General features: G+C 44.9%; 1 protein-coding gene across 2 annotated transcripts in view; it reads right to left on the reverse strand.

The window, feature by feature from the left end:
- Positions 1-17,353, reverse strand: part of MED12L (mediator complex subunit 12L) — a 143,969-nt gene that overhangs the window by 119,234 nt on the left and 7,382 nt on the right. For both annotated transcript variants that reach the window (XM_086467963.1, XM_086467962.1), the window contains exons 3-10: positions 16,108-16,299; positions 14,156-14,315; positions 10,764-10,933; positions 9,988-10,098; positions 9,316-9,585; positions 7,965-8,114; positions 7,346-7,445; positions 7,028-7,164 (exon numbers count right to left, since the gene is read on the reverse strand). In XM_086467963.1, coding sequence (XP_086324089.1) covers positions 7,028-7,164; positions 7,346-7,445; positions 7,965-8,114; positions 9,316-9,585; positions 9,988-10,098; positions 10,764-10,933; positions 14,156-14,315; positions 16,108-16,299 — 1,290 coding nt within the window. The remainder of the gene's footprint in view (positions 1-7,027; positions 7,165-7,345; positions 7,446-7,964; positions 8,115-9,315; positions 9,586-9,987; positions 10,099-10,763; positions 10,934-14,155; positions 14,316-16,107; positions 16,300-17,353) is intronic.

Consider the following 17,353-nt stretch of genomic DNA (forward strand, 5'->3'; position numbering starts at 1 on the left):
AGCTGCATCAAGTCCCCACAACATAAACGATTACCCCAAACCCCTACAGTGATTTCACCTCTACAGCAGTACACGGGCAGGGGAAGACTGTGCTGCCGACCCACAGCTCATCTGCAGAGCCACCCACTGGGAAATGAGCCAGTCCGACGCGGGAAGCCCCAGCGCCGAGTGCTCGCTGCGTGGCTGAGCACGGACGGGGGTGCTGCTGCGGGCGCCGGGGCGGCAGCAGCCCAGGAGGCCGGTAACACGCGTGGGAGCGCGAGCGCTGGCTCCCTGCCCCGCGGCGCAGCCGCAGTGCCCTGCCGCACCGCTTGCTTCCTCCCGATGCGCGCTCACCATCGCTGCACCTCACGGCTTCCTCCCTCCCGACGCCCTGTCTACTTCAACATGCTGAGAACACAATTAAGTGACGCCTCAGAATAATCAGGGTCTGGATTTGTCTAGTTTGGGGGTCTTGTGTCTGCAGGTGGTCTGGCCTGGAAAAGCACAGACCATGTTTCAGAGGGGCTCTAACTACTGCCTTCAAGAGTAGCATATTGATAGCATTTGCACCCTCAAAATTTCAGGGGCAGGAAAACAAAAAGTTCAGTTCACAAGTTACTTAATGACTGTGCTTTGTTGGGAAGACAAGACATAAGGTGGCAGAGCAGAGAACAGGCATGGGTAAGCAGGGACTGCAACTCCCTCGGGCCGTGGGCTCTCCCACAGACGAGACCTTTCCTTGAGATTCACAAACCTTGCACAAGTCCCAGTGAAAGAAGAACACTTCAAGGTGGCATCAAATGGGAGATATTACCTACACCAGGTAGCACACACCTTTGAAGGAAGACTTCAAGTTCAGACAACTCACATTTGTCATTTAGCCATGACCTAGAACAGCTGTAACCTTCCGAAAGCCACCAGTCAGACCCTTTCAGAGAAAGCCAAAGGCCTCATTTCCAGCAATTTATAACAGGGGCAGAAGGTGGGTGAAGAAAAGAAAAAAGTAAAACCAAACCAACTCTTGTAACAAAACCACCACAGTTAGTAACACGGGAAAGAAGACAAGAAAGGGTTTTCAGAAGCCATATTTTCATTAAAAGAGGCACAGAAGGGGTACAACACAGCAGGGTTTATCAGTAGAACGCACCTTTCTAAAGAGAATGGGTGAGGAAGGAAGACAAGTGCCAGGAGCAAGAGCACTATCGGATTTTTGTACGAAAAATGGGCCTGTGCCATCCACAAACGCCTGGCTCAGAATCCCAAACCCACACAAGTTAGCTCCACTCACAGAAACAGGACAGCTCGTTCCGTTTGCAAACACATCAGCCCAGGCATAACAAAGGAGCTCTCCACGTGTACTGCTCTCTGTGGAAAAGCTGTCCTCAAAAGTTTGGGCTTTTTAAATCCACTAAATGCACTGACACTAGTGGTGCAGACTAAAACATGGAGTATGAAGAAATGCCTCTGACCCAGCCCCAGGGGGACAGAGCCCTTACAAGGGGGTGGGCAAGCTCTACATACACAGCAGAGCACCAACAACAGCTCAAGACAACGTCTTTTTATTGGAAGCAATTTGCATGTTGCTTTAAATCATGAGATGACGTTCAACAAAGTATTAACCTCCACTTTGAAGCTGTCCAACATAAAAAACAAATTGCGCCTTCTTTTTAAGGACCCCATCAGGTATTTAAGCCACAGAATGAATTTTTCCCATCCTGAGAGATTTTGTACTTTAACTCCCTCAGACACTTGGGTGAGCAGGAATGTGGTGTCGGATTCAGTGAAATAAAAAATGGTGAAAACACCCACCCAAACAACCTTCAGATAACTAAGCAATTCGAGCAACTGAACTAATGAGAACTGCGTTATCACAAATATTACAAGAATGCTCAGAACACGCTCTGTTTTCTCAGTGTTTGTGGAAACAGAGTCTGATTCCACAGATATTTCAGTACATTTTATTTTGCTCATCTTGTCTCTTACCCGTCATGCACCCCCATGTAGGCAGACTCAGGTCCCTTACGCAGTAACAAACTGCAGCTTACTAACCCGAAAGGCGTCCTTAGCCCTCCTTTCCCACAGACACAGCAGGGTTGTTTGGGGTTTTTTTGTTTGCTTCATTTCCAGCAAAGTGATCTCAGAAAGACAAATATTAACTCTCTGCATTTGTAACAAGCCCTATTCGTGAGAACCAAGTTCAAAACAGGACATTTTCATTCTAAAACTAAAAACATCTCTTGGCATCATAAGAATTCAGTCGGACTTCAAAGACAACACGAGAAGCAAGACCTAAATACAAGTTCAGAGACCTAAACTTTAAAAGCAATCGAGTGCACAAACATCCACGAAGCTTCAGGACTTTACATAATGATTTCAAGAAATTCAGTATCAGTCCTCAAAAATCAAGCGTGCTCTCCTTCCATCCACTCACTACTGCATACTAGCTAGAAAATACTGGCATGAAGCTGCATTTACCAGTACCCACTGCTGAGCTGCATGTCAAGCTATGCTTAACCAAATTGTATTCTTCTACACAGGAGACTGACAAGTTAAAAAGTCTCACCAACCATTCTAAAACAAAACAAATTAGAGGGAAAAAAAAAAAAATCCTCTCTCAATTCCCTTCTTTAGCTGGAACTGCGAAAGACTACGACAGATAATAAAATATTGGCAGACCAAAGTCAGGTGAGTTTGGAGAGGGTTTAAGCCCCAGGAAACTGAGGGGTGAACTCGGAGACGAGTTCTCGCAGACACTGCTAACCAGTCGCTACTGCACTCCCTGGCTCACGCCTTCAGAGGGAGCGACCTTCAAAAGGTGGTGGAGAGGAATCAGAGGCGTTCCCACTCTGGATGAGTGCAACACAATTTGACTCTAATTTAAAATTGTGTGGTAGCAATACAAACTGTTTACTGGATTTATTTATTCAAAGAAACCTCCACAATAACCCCCACAGCAGCAATCATTCTGGAGCTGTGCACGAGAGTTCTGCGTCAAGGAAATGTCAGATGGAAAATACCTGCAGCTGTAAACAAGGCCAGTAGTTTTCTCTGCCATACCATCTCAAATGAAAGCAAATTTACTGCTTTATACCATGTCACAGATCTCTAGATTTCAAGTCCTCCCACTCAGCCAAATCTACTGAGAACCTCTACACAAGTCAGAGCAGCAGAATGAGAAGTGAAGGGTCATTTGTGCTACTGCGCACACGGTCATACTCACAAGGCGGCATCGTTCTTACCAGATCAATTGTGATATTACCTTTTTATTGGCTGTCAGACCTTCCCACCAAAAGAATTCAACAACTGTTATTATCATTTGGAACTTCATGGATAAGAAGCTGAGCATCGGACAGATGTAAAAAGTGCTACTTTTTGGGTTGCACACAGAGCCTGATGAAAGCCCCGGGCCTGGAAGGAGACCTACGCGCCCAGGAGCACCCGGGCTGTGATCCCTGATTAAGGCTCAGACGAAGCTACTCCCATGGGATTACACAGGGACAGTCGATGTCCTGTTTACAACTGCAATGCAATTCTTATCTCCTATTTAAAGTCTGCTTAATAATGCAGCATTTAATAATGCAATTAGTGCTCTTCCATGCTAAGTCTGCTCCAAGTCACTGGAGAAGTGCCAGATACTCTTCCACTTGTGTGGCCTCTCTTGACGTCAAAGATGGAGGTTTTGTCCTGGGCCTGGTCAAAATGTGGATTTAAGACCGCATTCTCACACAGCTTCAGTGTGCCACCTCTGTGATACGCACCACGACACTCACAATCCGAGCTCTGTTCCCTGCCTGCCGTCCACCTGCCCTCTGGGTCCTACTCAAACTCAACGTACGGCCGCAGCGCAGCCCCTCGCTCCACCTTTTAGTCCGTTTTGCGCTCTCATGTTCTGTCACCAACATCACCAGATCCCAGCCTTCAGCACCATCCCTCTGCTTCTCCCCGTGGGATGAAAAGCAACGCTTCCCCCCCGCAGGGCGGGGGGAAGTCATGAGTTATATACTACAACAATGCTGAAAATTCAACAGTGTGTATAAAAGCAGCAACCTGAGCACATCTCTCTGTTTTCAGTCTCTCTCAGAACGCAAGTACTTTGCAGCAGGGGCCACCTTCCTTCCATTCCAGCACATGCCCAGCGCTCTGGAGCACCACTCAGACACTTGCACTGGCATCACCGCCGTCTTCATGGCAACATTTTGCAATCCAGCAGGAAAAATGGACAGAAATAGGCTCTAAACCTGTTCCTGTTCGGCTCACATCAAAACAGGGGTAGTAGATAGCTGTCCTTTGTCTATGTTTAGCCCATACTGGGGGCTAAATTATAGCAGTTATTCTATCACCCGATGATCCCTTTCCAGTTGAGAAGAGGAATCGGGAAAAGGCGAGGAGATCCGAAGGGAAAAGCAATGACAGATTTAACGGAACAGCAAAACAAATAAAGTATACAAAGCTACACTCAGCCTGGGATGTCTGGCCATCACAGTCCTCGGGAGCAGGAGGAACCCCAGCCAGAACCTTAGCCAGAACTCCCACAGGAACTCCCCCTCTCCTCAGCAAACCTTCCCCCTCCGTGCTGACCGTGACATTACGGGACGGGCTGCACCCGTAGCTCGCTCGGGGCAGCTGCCCTGGCTGGCTGGCCCTGCCAACGGCCTGCCGGGCACGGCTGGGCTGGGGCTCTGTCCCAGCCACGCCAGGCATCCCTCAAAGTACATCTTGCTTTAAATAACTGTATCAGCAGGCAGACATCCTAGCGACAGACACCTTATTTACAGAAGTCCCTACAGGCTTACATGAGCTGCCAGCTGAAAAGGGAATGTACATGACCTCATAACTGATGGCCTTCTCTGGGACAAAAAATCAGCCTCAGTTCATTACAGGGGAAGGAAATGGAGACAAAGGGAGACAAACAGCATCACATGTGGCCACATCCTGGCGTGCTTAACCTCACAGCGCCGCAGACGATGCGCAGTCAGTGTGGGGAGGCACCGACATCCAGCGGCCGTCCAGCGGCTCCGCAGCCCCTCTCCAGGGCACAGGGCAGGGCTTCACCCACCGCCGGCGCTCCCCACCAGGCTGCCCAGGAGGTCAGCAGCTAAACACCACACTGGTGCCTCGAATGTAACTTCGGAAGTTCAAATATCAAAATGCACAAGTACCATCAATTGGGCACTCAGCATCCCAAGGCAAGCTCCTGTCTAGCTGCCAAAAGTGAAGCTCAAACCACGCAACAACTAACAGTCTTGAAAACGCCAGAGCAGGTTAAGAAGCTGCAGATAATTCAATTTCACACCAGTTCCAGACCGAGTAAGGCAAGACTGAAACTTCCAAAGTTAAGTTTTCTTTTCTCAGAAAGAAGCCAGCACCTCCTTTGCTCCTGCTCTCCCTACAGCCTTCTGTGACTGCTGCGTGAACATCAGCACTTACATATGATAATGCTTTACTCCTACTCAGCATTCTTCATCCCAGAGTAAAATGTTATGCCACTAGAGGATAGGTAGCCCTGCAAATCAACTAGGCAGACCTTCATAAAAATGTTTGGTACCCAGAACAGGGCAGCACATCTTTAAGAGAGCTATTTAGTGGCCAAAACAGGCATGATTTCAAGGCAACCCAACCTCAAGTCAAAGTCCGATAAAACAAAGGCAATAATAGCAGACAACCTACAATAAGAGCAGAATAATCACCTTACTTTCAGAAGTCTCCCTACCAACACTGCCTTTTGAAACACAAAGAAATAGTTTGTTAGTACAACTGTAGCTGGAAGTCAGAAAAACCTTTTTGGAACGCACACAGTGAGGAGAGTTAAAAAAAAAAACAAAACAACCAAATATAAGTGCAGAAGGGCAACAGCACAGAACCACATCACCTGACCGCAACAGCAGATGAAAACAAAGAGGCAGCATTCAAACGATAAAGCGTATCACACCTTACCCCTTCTACAAATACAGAAACACTTGTGTGCTGAGCTCCTGGTTTCATCCAAGCACTGGGGTTAAGAACATTCAGCAGCTCCCTCTGCCTGCTGTTACAGCTCTGCTCCCTCTGTTTCTCTCTCACTGCCATAACAGTGTACTTGAAATACAAAGACAACCCTGGCAAGCACCTCAATCCTACCGACTGGTTCCGAGCTCCATGTGCAGAGTTTGTTGGCAGGTATCTCTCTCTGGAAATACTTCCAGAGACATTATCCGCCCCACACTACATTCTGCTTGTTTACTGCAAAGACACTAAAACACCGATTGACAACTATTATGCAGTACTTCCCTGCAACAAGGGTGTTGAATTGTGACCATCAATCGCCGAGAACATATAGTCACAAGCAAAAACCAGGCGTATTCAAAAAACGAGCCATTTTGCACAAAAGTTTTTAGAACATTAACATGAGCAGCTATGACAGATTCACTACTATTTTCCACTTTAAAATTTTACTTCAACAGTGTATCATTAAAGCTGGCGGCTACTTCTTTTCCCCAGACACTTTCCAAGGAAACTCAAGAGTTTGACATTATACACAGGCCCAGTGACATTATTAATTGCACTACACAGGAAAAAAAAAAAAAAAAAAAAAAAGAAAAAGAAAAGGAAAAGAGTAAAATGTTAAGACTTCTGATACAGTTTTTCAGGATCTCTGAAAATGGTTCTAGGAGCACAGGTAAAATACCAAAAAACACAAGAGTATGTAGTTTTAGAATACTTTACTACACTTAGAAACCTATTAATTTACTACTTCCTACAATAGATGTAAAAGTTGTTAGCAAACAATCATCCAGAATTTTACTTGCCAGCACTCAAAAAAACCCCACAAAACCCTGATAGATCATTTCTTCTAAATGAGGTTTACAGTACACAGAACTGAAGAACTCAACTATAGCAGCAAAGAGCTGCTTTCTGCTAATAAACCAAAAGTCACTTAGTAAAGAAAAAACACAATAAGAAACCACAGAGCTTGTCTATCAGATATACACATAAACACAATGCTCATAAGTGAAAGTAAAATCTGTTTTCTACAGATTATGGAGGGAGAGGAAAACGTAGGCATTACCTCTTGGTTATCTTTATTCTGATTTGCCCAGAAAATCTTATGATAAAGTGTCTCCATTGAATTGCTGGAATCTGATCTGTCAAAACAATGTCGATCCAACACTTCTAAGGTGTGCAAAACTCGGCTGATGGTCACCCCTAGAGATGGGAGTTAGAGAGGAGGGAAGGAAAAAGAACAAAAAAAGGTTTGCACAGGAAGACATTGCATTACATCCATCTGTCAAATCTATTACCAGAATTAATCATGGTGCAACAGGATTATACTGAAAGAAGAAGAACAGATGTAAAACCTAAAGCTCCCAATGTTTGTTTGTCTTACCTGCAGTTGATTCTTGGCACTTGTCAAAAGACCACCGCACCTCCACAGCACGACCTCTTTGTTTTATCTGCTGTTCTACTTCATAAATCTTTGCCCGAACCTGCAAAAAAAGAGAGTTGCTAATTAGTTAGGGGTGGGAAGTCTCAATTTCCATTTCAAGCTTGTGACAGCTTTCTCAGCAGGAGCAAGGTACCCTACGGTGTTCCACAGCACTCCCTACACTTGGGAACAACAAACTGAAGTACGTTCTGTTCAAATGTTTTTGTCTGTCACAAACCATCTTGTACCAGAAAAACATCATCTCCTCACATTCAATCCAGCAACAGTTAACTTTCAGCGTGTCTGAGAAGTCGCACCTCACAATACACCAAGCTTCCTCTCACCTGCCATTGTACACCCTGACGTAATTTCAGTTTAATAACATAAAATATCTGAACATAAATAAATCCCTGATATTTTCACAAAATCAGTACAAAGTAAGGTCATCAAAAACTAGCACAACACTGGTCTGGAAACTAGAGTACAGGAGTTTCTGAACTTGGCTGTAGTCCTAATGATCACAAATCACTATTTGGGATATAAAGCAGATCTTAATAACCTGACAACGAAAAAAGCTTACCTGCTGATTAAATGCTGAATTTCCACCCGGCATAGGTAAACTAGATGGAGCAACTTGAAGTAAATCCAGAGGTGAGCCTGGATTAACGTTCTTATTTTCATTTGTGGAATAATTCCACACCAAGGCACTTGGGCAACAAAGAGTTACAGTCTGCAAGCAATAGCACAAAACAGAAGTAATTTCTTTTTCTAAATACATGTGACAGACAATACCAACAATAAGAGAGTCCATGAGACTAGAATCACTTTTGGTCTAACCACTACAGTGAAAGAAACAGAGACAGGCCTATGCACAACTACTTTAAAACATCCATTTGAGGAAATTCAACTACTGTATTATTTTCCTGCTTCATTATTAAAAAATTATTTAAATATATACGTGTTCAATTCCCATTCGTATTGCTTTCACAATGCCATCAAAGAACATCACCAAAGGTTAATTTCAGTCAGATCCTTTCTGTGAAATGTGAATGGGCTTTAGAAAAAAGAAGTCAATTTGGTGTTCGGCTTACAGAAAGAAGCTACATGTAAAAAATTAAATTTTAAGAAATTAATTAAAATTAACCCATCAAGATTTTAAAGCACAAGCACACATTGAAACGCACCATGAACTTAAGATTTACTTCAAAAGAAAGACTTCGCATCGACAGGCTTCAAAACAGTCCTTTTAGAACAGCTTGTGAGAGGCACCTGGACAACATCATCTGAAGAGATCCCTGGCAACCTCCCCCGTTCGGTGATTTTGGGATCCCATGAGCACCAGGATGCTCCTGGTACCACCACCAGGACATGCCTGTGCAACCCTCTGAGACAGACAACAGCAGCAGGAGGGTTTGAGGAAGTCTCACCAGGTCAGCACCCAAGAAGGCAAACAACCGCAGCTCATCATACAAGCCCTTTTTTAGAAAATAATTCCTCTCTTGACAATTCTGCTATTGCCGAGCAACAAGCACAAGTCAACAGTCTCTTCTGTTCCACAGTTTTAAAAACTGTGGAAGTTGATAAAGCAACATAAACTGATCCTAATTCTGACAAAATCAAAATGAACCAGCCTGCAGTGGCACCAAGCATCGGTGACAAGCTGGAAGAAGCAAGGAAATCCTCAAAGGTTAGAGCCTGCAGGACTCAGTATGGTGCAACCAGAAACGCGCCATCACAGAGGAAAGGCTCGGCCACCCCTGCCAGCACAGTCGCTCCTTCCCGCAGCAGAGATGCGGACAGACACACGGACGGCACAAGCTTCTCCAGGTGGTTCCACCTTCGCGCCTCAGCCGGTGCAGAGAACCCACCCTCCTGCTCCCAGTCAAAAGGTCACAGCCTTGAAGGCAACGAGCAACAGAACCTCGGCCTACCTGCAGCATACAACTGAGTCCATACACCAGCGGACGGTGTTGAGGGCAGGAGAGGAAATCTGAGCAGGCCAGCTGTACCGGGCTCACCACGGGACCGGGGGCAGTCGGACTGGGGGCTGCCAGAGGAGGGTTACTTGGCCCGATAATCATGTGAGGCGAGTGCGCAGCTACAAGGTTAGGCCCATCGCTTAGCAGTAAGGACAGACGTCTGGCACAAAAATAAGCAAGGCGACGGGATAGGTAAGCTGACTGAACAAACTCTTCCGAATACTGAAATTTAAAAAGAATGCACAGTTTACTACACAGTCTACTCCATCTATTCATTTTCTTTAACAATCTAACATTGAACACACATAAACTAGAAGGGATTACCTCCAGTATTTAAGAGTCCAGTAGTTAAATAAAAAGAAAAGAGCAGCCTAAATGCAAATCTATACTTCTGTCTCTGAAAAATTTCATCTGCCCTCCAGGACAGTAACAGAATCCTTCTACCAATTCAAGTTAAGGATTATAAAGCATGAATATCTTAAAGGTGTTCACAAATTCCAAACATGTACCATGCAATGTATTTCCCTAAATGTCCAAAATAAAAATGTTTATATAGATTTTACCACCACAAATATTAAAATCATTTAAGCTTACATTCATTTTGGCTTTAAACCATGCGTGTACCTGCAACATCAGAGGCAACAAAAGCTTCAGAAGATCATCATCAGTGGGTCTGATTTTTTCCAAAACGTCCAGTATCCATGTCAAATATTCGTGTCTCTCAAGCATTCCTTCCTTAAAGGATTTAAAATAACACATCACACATTACCCCAGAGCACTAAAGGAGCCGGTGTGTAACCACAAGTTCCATCCCATTTCTGGCTTGGCTGGCGCTACCCACGGCAGGACCGAGTACCGAGGCCCTCAACCACCACAGCGCACGCGGGGCCCAGCGCCCATCACGGCAGCCCTGGGGACAGGGACGCAGCTGTGCGCAGCACCAGTGACAGCGGCAGTTCCAGCGGGCTGCCCAGCTCGCCGCTGACCGGCACACTCCCTCCCGGCAGCCCTTCTGCTATTTCCACCCTCGGGTAGAAACAACTGGGGAGTTATTCTGGGCTATACCGTGTGGAACTGAACAGCCAGGCCACCAGTCCAACGGCCACGGCTTCGCCTGCCACAGTGACCTCGGCCTGATCCACAATCATTAAAAACACCCTTAAAAGATGGGATAATGCAGAAGAGAAAAAAACCTGAGTATGTTGCTGCAATCGCAATCAAGCATGCCAAGCAAATCATAAGCTTTTTCAGCTAGCAAGTCTTTAAAATGAATTAGCATTTACAATTTATGCAAGTCTTATGACAAAAGCTACCACTAAGTTCTAAAATTGAACTTTCCAAGAATGGTAACCACAAAAAAGAAAAAAAAAAAAAAATCCATGCACTTCTTGAAGTATTACCTGAAACATATAAAACGACAATTTTTCATTATATTCCCACTGCTTCAGGGCTTGTTCCATCTCCTGAGGCATGGCCACAGAGCTGTTGCCTGGGCTGGAAGTCACATGATAAAACTCCGCAACCTTTGCCAGCTGCTCTCGAAGGTATCTGGTCACAATTTGAGTCCATTCTACAAAATAAGTTTACAATTAGAACACTCCAGGTGATAAAGGCTTCTTCCACAGTGAGAACTGAAGCGAACTTATGTTGCCTTTGTCATCAAAAACACGTCTCCAAAACATTAACCCCCAGTTGAACAATGCAGCACCTATCGTGAATTAATGGGTTTCTTACATGCCTCTCCTGTGCCCTGGCCTGAAAGGACAGACACTGCCACGTGTGCAAGCAGCCTGCCAGCTTAGCGGGACGTACAACGCACTGACACAAGGTATGCCTTCAGGAATCACCTTTCCCACTCACCAGATTTCAGCATTCGGCCACAAAACAGCCTTGAAATAGATAAAATAAATACACTTCATTACTTCCTTCCATCTGGACCTTTATTCCCCTCTTCCTTCCCCCTCCAAATATAGCCAACATAAAACTCAAAGAGACTTTGCACAAGCAATGGAATACAAAACTGTTCTTTCTACAGCCCCTCTGAAACAAACAACTCCTCCAGGTTTTTACTCTGACAAGAATGCAAAAGCTCAGGAGCAGTTTCTTCGGTCAGAGTGACCAGCACAGTGCAGAGGTCTGCAAGGAAGACTGATTATCCGTCCTCTGTCCTAGGTAAGTCAGTAGGTGCTGTCCAGCAAATACACTACTATACACTACAGTAGGATACTACCTACTAAAAATCACCAGCTTTTCTCTCTCCTTCAGCAGCAGTCCTCTATTTAGTATAACTTGGAGAAACTAGTGAACAAAAGCAAACTTGCCTGGTCATATAGATAAAGCCTTGGGAAAACAGCAATTGTAAGGAAGGCATTCTTTTAACAGTAACTGGAACAACCAAGGGTATTTGTTAGTATCTCAGAGACAAACATCTCACAGAGCTGTATTTAATCAGCATGCAGCATGTTTTAGAAGAGCACACTCTTTTATGAATACATAATGCAGTTGCTTTGACAACCAAAGCCTGTTTACTGTCAGTTACAGGAACTACCACTCTCAAATACAACTATATTCGCTGTTTACTACCCACCTCAGACTTCAGCTAGAGTGTTCATTCTTTTTTCCCTTTGCATTTGTAACTGGCAGTTCTGTCAACATATACAGACTATATGTTGAATGCTTTTCCATCCAAACCCACTGAAATTTCCGTATGAAGCTAGTGGGTTTTGGTGTTTTCATAGAGCAGTTTAACTACATTTACTTCAAACATTCACTCACTCAGAAAAACAATTCCAAATCCACTACTTCAAACTTGTTTCATGTAACAGTATGAAAGAATAATTTTCCCAAAGCAATTACCAGTATCCCTGTGTCACTGAATTAGAAACAATGCAATCGTCTTTCTGTTACCTGAGGCACAGATATAAAACATTTGGGAACTGTCAAAGGCTGCTCAGTAACACACAACAAACTACTTCCCAAAAAGTTCTCAACAACCTTTGCCAAAAAAAAAAAAAAAAAAAATCTTCAGTACCCCACCCCAGAATACTCGCTGACGAAAGTCACGGGCACCTCAGCCCACAGACACTGGCTTCGTTCGCCCTCGCTGTGAAGCGGGTGCCACCAGGTGCCAGCCTGAAGCAGAGCCAGAGCAGAAGCACCTGCCTGTCCCCCTGCGCACACCACCGCCTCGCACCTCTAAACACCTTTATTTTAAAGAGCTACTACTCCCAGCCAGAGCAAGCCTAGATCAATTTATCACCAACAGAGTGGACAACCTTAGTTTTCCTCACCTCCTCCTCACTCCCCTTTCTCCCCCGCTCCCAGACAACCAAGAAAGAGGGCGTTTCTTTTAACTACACCCTCACAAGTATGCGGCCCAAGCAGAGGAACATCCCCTGTCTTGGTGCACAGCATCACCACTTCAGTCTCCCCAGGAGAGCCACAGATGCCCTCTTACCACTAGCAGAGGGACTCAGGGCAGCTTAGGAAAGCAATCAGCCTTCTCTCGCTGCCTGCTCCGAGCCTCCTGCTAGTGTCTACCCCCAAAAATGCTGACAGCATGCAAGAGAAAAGGGAAGACAACCTGAGAGGCTGGAGAAAGGGGCTGGTTTAGCATCCCTTGGTGTGAAGGATAGAAGATGAAGCTGAGAGAAGGAAGGAGCAAGTCACCATCCCTGCTCCATAGCACCAAAACAGCTCAAAGGAGCCTGAACCCATCCGATATCAGAAGTATGAGTGGGGAACTGTGCTAATCTCCCACCAAAACAACACTGACCTCACTACAGCAAAGCTAACTCCAGCACAGCAGCCTCCCAGAGTTCATACACGAATGGAGGCACCAACCTGACTTGCTATCTGGGCAGGTGTGTCTCTTCTCCTTGACAGGCACACGCTCTCTGTCTCTAAAAATCAGACTGTTTTTTAAAACATTTTTAAAACTATCACCAAAGAACACACACAGGATGTTTACTAAAAAGTGGAAAATAAACTTTTAGGGCTTTAACTAGGAACTCAAAGTGAAAATGTGTGTTACGAGTCTGCAAATAAAAAAAGAAAAACCACAAAGCAAAGTTCGAAAGAAACAACAGAAGAAGTTGGCAGGAAGAAGGAAACGTTTCTCACAGCAGTCCAGAGATGCCACTAAACAGCAGTGAAATTGTCTGTTCTGAACACAGTTATTTTGAGGACAAAGGAGAAAAACGTTCATTGCAGACAGCAGAAGAGCTGTAGGTAGCGTACGTAAGTTGAGCGAGTAAAACTACAGCTTTGATAACAGTTAAAGTACCTTTGAACACCTTAAAGGTGTTCACTGCTTGGCCCACCGGCTTGGTGCCAGACAGCGTCATTTAAGGTTAGTACTTAAATCCATTGCCACCTATGTGCTGATAAATCATTTGAAATTCACATCTCATTCCAGGCTGTCTAAATTAGCAGTTCTGTTCGTTCCCTGGTAACACCGATCTTCGCGCAGCCTTTGCCACGCCTGCCCACCCCACAGAGACCGGTGCTGGTGGTGACGGTGCAGCACAGTCAACTCCTCACATGCTGTGCCTGGAGATTTAGGGAGGAATCAGCTGGGAGGAGAAGCAGCCAACAGGGCAGTATTTATGATGCATGGCTCTTTGTATTTCTTGACACACATTTCTAAGTGAAACTGATTTAAAGGAATTTTTATCCCCCCTCCCACTACAACGATTCCTCTCTGGACGCCTGTAACACCAAAGCCATGAACAGGAGGAGCAGACCCCTTCAGCAGTTATTATGCATTCAGACAGTAGAGATGTCCATTTACCAATATTTGGGTCAGTGGCCTGGCGTTTCTTGATTTTAGCTTCGGAAATAGCAGCGTAGTAGGCACATGTCATTTTGATCAGCCATGCCGCTCGCAGCAGTGGCACAGAATATTTTGCTAAGTAAGCAAAAACATCTTCTTTTTTACTGAGAATAGGAACCTGAAACGAAACAGGAAGCAAGTTACAGCACACAGCCCAAACAGCACCTGCAGCTTAGCCCAGGCCTCCTCTGCTCAACGCCGCACTGCCTCCTCTTCCCCAACCTAGCGACCCACTACGCTGACAACACCTACTGTCTAGACACGTAGAAATGAAGAGACTTGACCAAAAAAAAAAAAAAAAAAAAAAAAAAAAAAATGCTGCCCCACACTTCCCCCAGGTTTCACTAGGAGCATCCTCCCCTGGCTCAGAGATTACTACAGGGCCACTAGCAAAACTTCCAACACAGCCAAAAATGTCCAAAGTGCAGAAACGGCCCCGCAAGCTGATCCTCAGAACCTCTGGAAAATGGAGATACATCAAGGGTTTGGGTAACGGTTCAATTACACAGACACTGCCAGTTTCACGGGTGCCTCTGGTCCAGAGGAGTCCGTAACAACCAGAGTACACCAGGGAAACACAGCTTGGCCAGCTAATACTGCCTGCGCTGGCCACACACACAGCAGGGCTGGTCCCACAAGAATCCCAGGTAAAGAGTCACCCTATTCGGTCACAGCAATCCTTACACCTTTCTGCATGAAGGCAGAATAACTTTGAAATGCATTTTTAAAGCAACGTATACGAGGACAAGACATTTCATACCCAGTGGAGACAGAAGGAAGTGGAGGCACAAATGCTACATTTACTATCCCCTACCAAAATGTCCTCTCTACGCTTCCAGGTACTCCACCTTTCTAACAACGTGCCTGGAGAACAGAGGCGCATCAATGCTGAAGAGAGCAGCAAACAAAGCACTGCCCCTTTCCTGTCATGCTCTTCAGGGGTCAGTCCAGGGACTCTACAGAATCAGTTTCAGTATTCTTAACAAGGTCCCAAAGTTAAGGTCTCAAAGTTAGGTGGAAACCTAAGGTGGTGGCATGCTTGCCATAGCAAAGCTCTTTTTTCTGGTGACTCTACTGGTGGGAAAGCAGCACACATTCTTCACCAACTGCATAGCAACAGACCAAAAACTGGTGAAACTTGTACCTTCTGTTTATTTCGATTCATTTATGCTTAATAGTCTTAGAATAAGAGTTCCCTACTTCAGTTTAATTTATACTCAGAACAACTCCCAGATACTGCAAGATCAGCTGCTTGTACACAGAGCTTCAGGAAAGAAAAGCACCTTTGTCACCGTGTTCTAGACACCACCTTGGATGAGTTTTAAAGACCACTTCAAATTTATCTTGTACTGCTGTTCTTAGCCTGCTGTACCCTCAGAACGGCCTTTTCCAGTTATACAAAGACTGCTACAAAGCAAGAATTCTCCTCCTTAATTGGAAACTTAAACAAGAATGCAACTAATGAGACCATTTAACAAAGATTGTTAATACAAATACAAATTCAAATGTGAAGAGCACACAAAGGGGTTGGAGTTAGCAGGCAGGTTCTTTTAAGAATGCACTGGCTTCCTAGCCGATCATCTCCGTGACAGACAGGAGAATTTCTGTAAACTGTTCCTTTGCTTCAGGAAGAGACCCTTGAAGTGACCTGTACAGGCAAAGAATCTGGCTGTCAACAAGATAAACATGCCTGAGCTGAAATGCAGTCATTCAAAGGAACTTTTTACCAGCTAGATCAGAAGTTGCCCTTCGCCCAGGTACCCTCCTTACATAGAGGGAACACGCTGCAGAGCAGCGGCTGCCTCCAGCACCGCTCCACATCCAGCACGTTCAGAAATACTGCCCTATTGTTACAGCCCAATCCAGTACAGTCCAATATCCAAGAAACAGAGGAGGGAGTGTTTTGGTACCTTTTTAGCTAAAAGAGTCAATGGTTTACTTCCTGCTAAATCCGTGAACCAGTTGTGGATTGCACTCTGAGACCGAGCAGTAACCAGCCAGTAGTTGTCTTTGGCATTTACTTGTGGTTTCTTCTTTCCTGTGTCCTGGAAAGTGTTAAGCTTTAGCTTTTCCGCTAGTATGCTGCTAAAGTAAGCGCCAATCTGGTGGGGAAAGAAAAACAAAACATATTGACAACCCAGCAAGTAAACATCTACCGTACATTAACGCACAGAGGATTTCCACCTGAATAGATGCAGTCATCACTCTGGTCCAGGGTATCAATCCAGTAAGATTACACTTTAATGCCCTGCAGCCAGGAGATGGGGATTCATGACGTTAAGCACCCGTGCAACACTCCTGCATTACCACTGTGGAAGCTGCTGGTCAGCAAAACGAAGCCAAGACGACCAGGCCTCAGAGATCCCCAGGATGCAGCTGCCACTTAGGATGGGTCGCTGCGAACGTGTCTCCAGCAGACAAGTGTCTCGGCTTTATGCCCCGATTCAGTGTATTCTCAGAACATTCCTCCCCTTCCACGCTTTAGCACGGCACAAAGCATGTAAATACACGCTTTTCACTTCTATTTAGAACAAGCTCCATCACAAGAACCACATTCATTGTCTTTCCGTCATCAGTTACAGCAAGCAAAACTTCAAAGATTTGGGGAAGGCAGGAAGTGTTCTGACTTCTATTCAAAACACCTCCGCTACCACTTGATACTCCAGAATTAAAAGCTTTGCAAGATTTGCTTCCCCAGTACTTTCAATCCCAAAACAGCAGAAAAAACCCACCAATAGAGCTCTTACTTCTGATGTAAGCTTATTTACTTTTCAAAATTACTGTAATAGAAATTAATCTTTAGGCCTGTCAGTAAGAATAAGATGTTTGATTTTCTAATAAATATATTCATAGCTGGGTAATTTTATAATATATGAAAAGCTTTTAGGAAATACTGAGCTGCTTTTGCTAACTCTACACTTAAGCCCTCCAAATAACTCCAAGGACTTGCACGTGAATTTCTGTTACACTTTTCAAACAGTTATGTTCAATAGCCAAAACACAATTAAGAAATAAGACAGAAAGCACCTGCAGGGAACAATTATAGAAAACAAAACGAGAAGAATGCAATAGGAAAACCTTGAACATTTCAACAATAGCAACCCTGCCATTTACTTGTATCTCTTCTTCTGTTAAAATAAAAGACCATCACTGTAT

This window comes from Leptosomus discolor, chromosome 7 (assembly GCF_034619465.1).
Source record: "Leptosomus discolor isolate bLepDis1 chromosome 7, bLepDis1.hap2, whole genome shotgun sequence".
In the NCBI taxonomy this organism is placed as follows: Eukaryota; Metazoa; Chordata; class Aves; order Leptosomiformes; family Leptosomidae; genus Leptosomus; species Leptosomus discolor.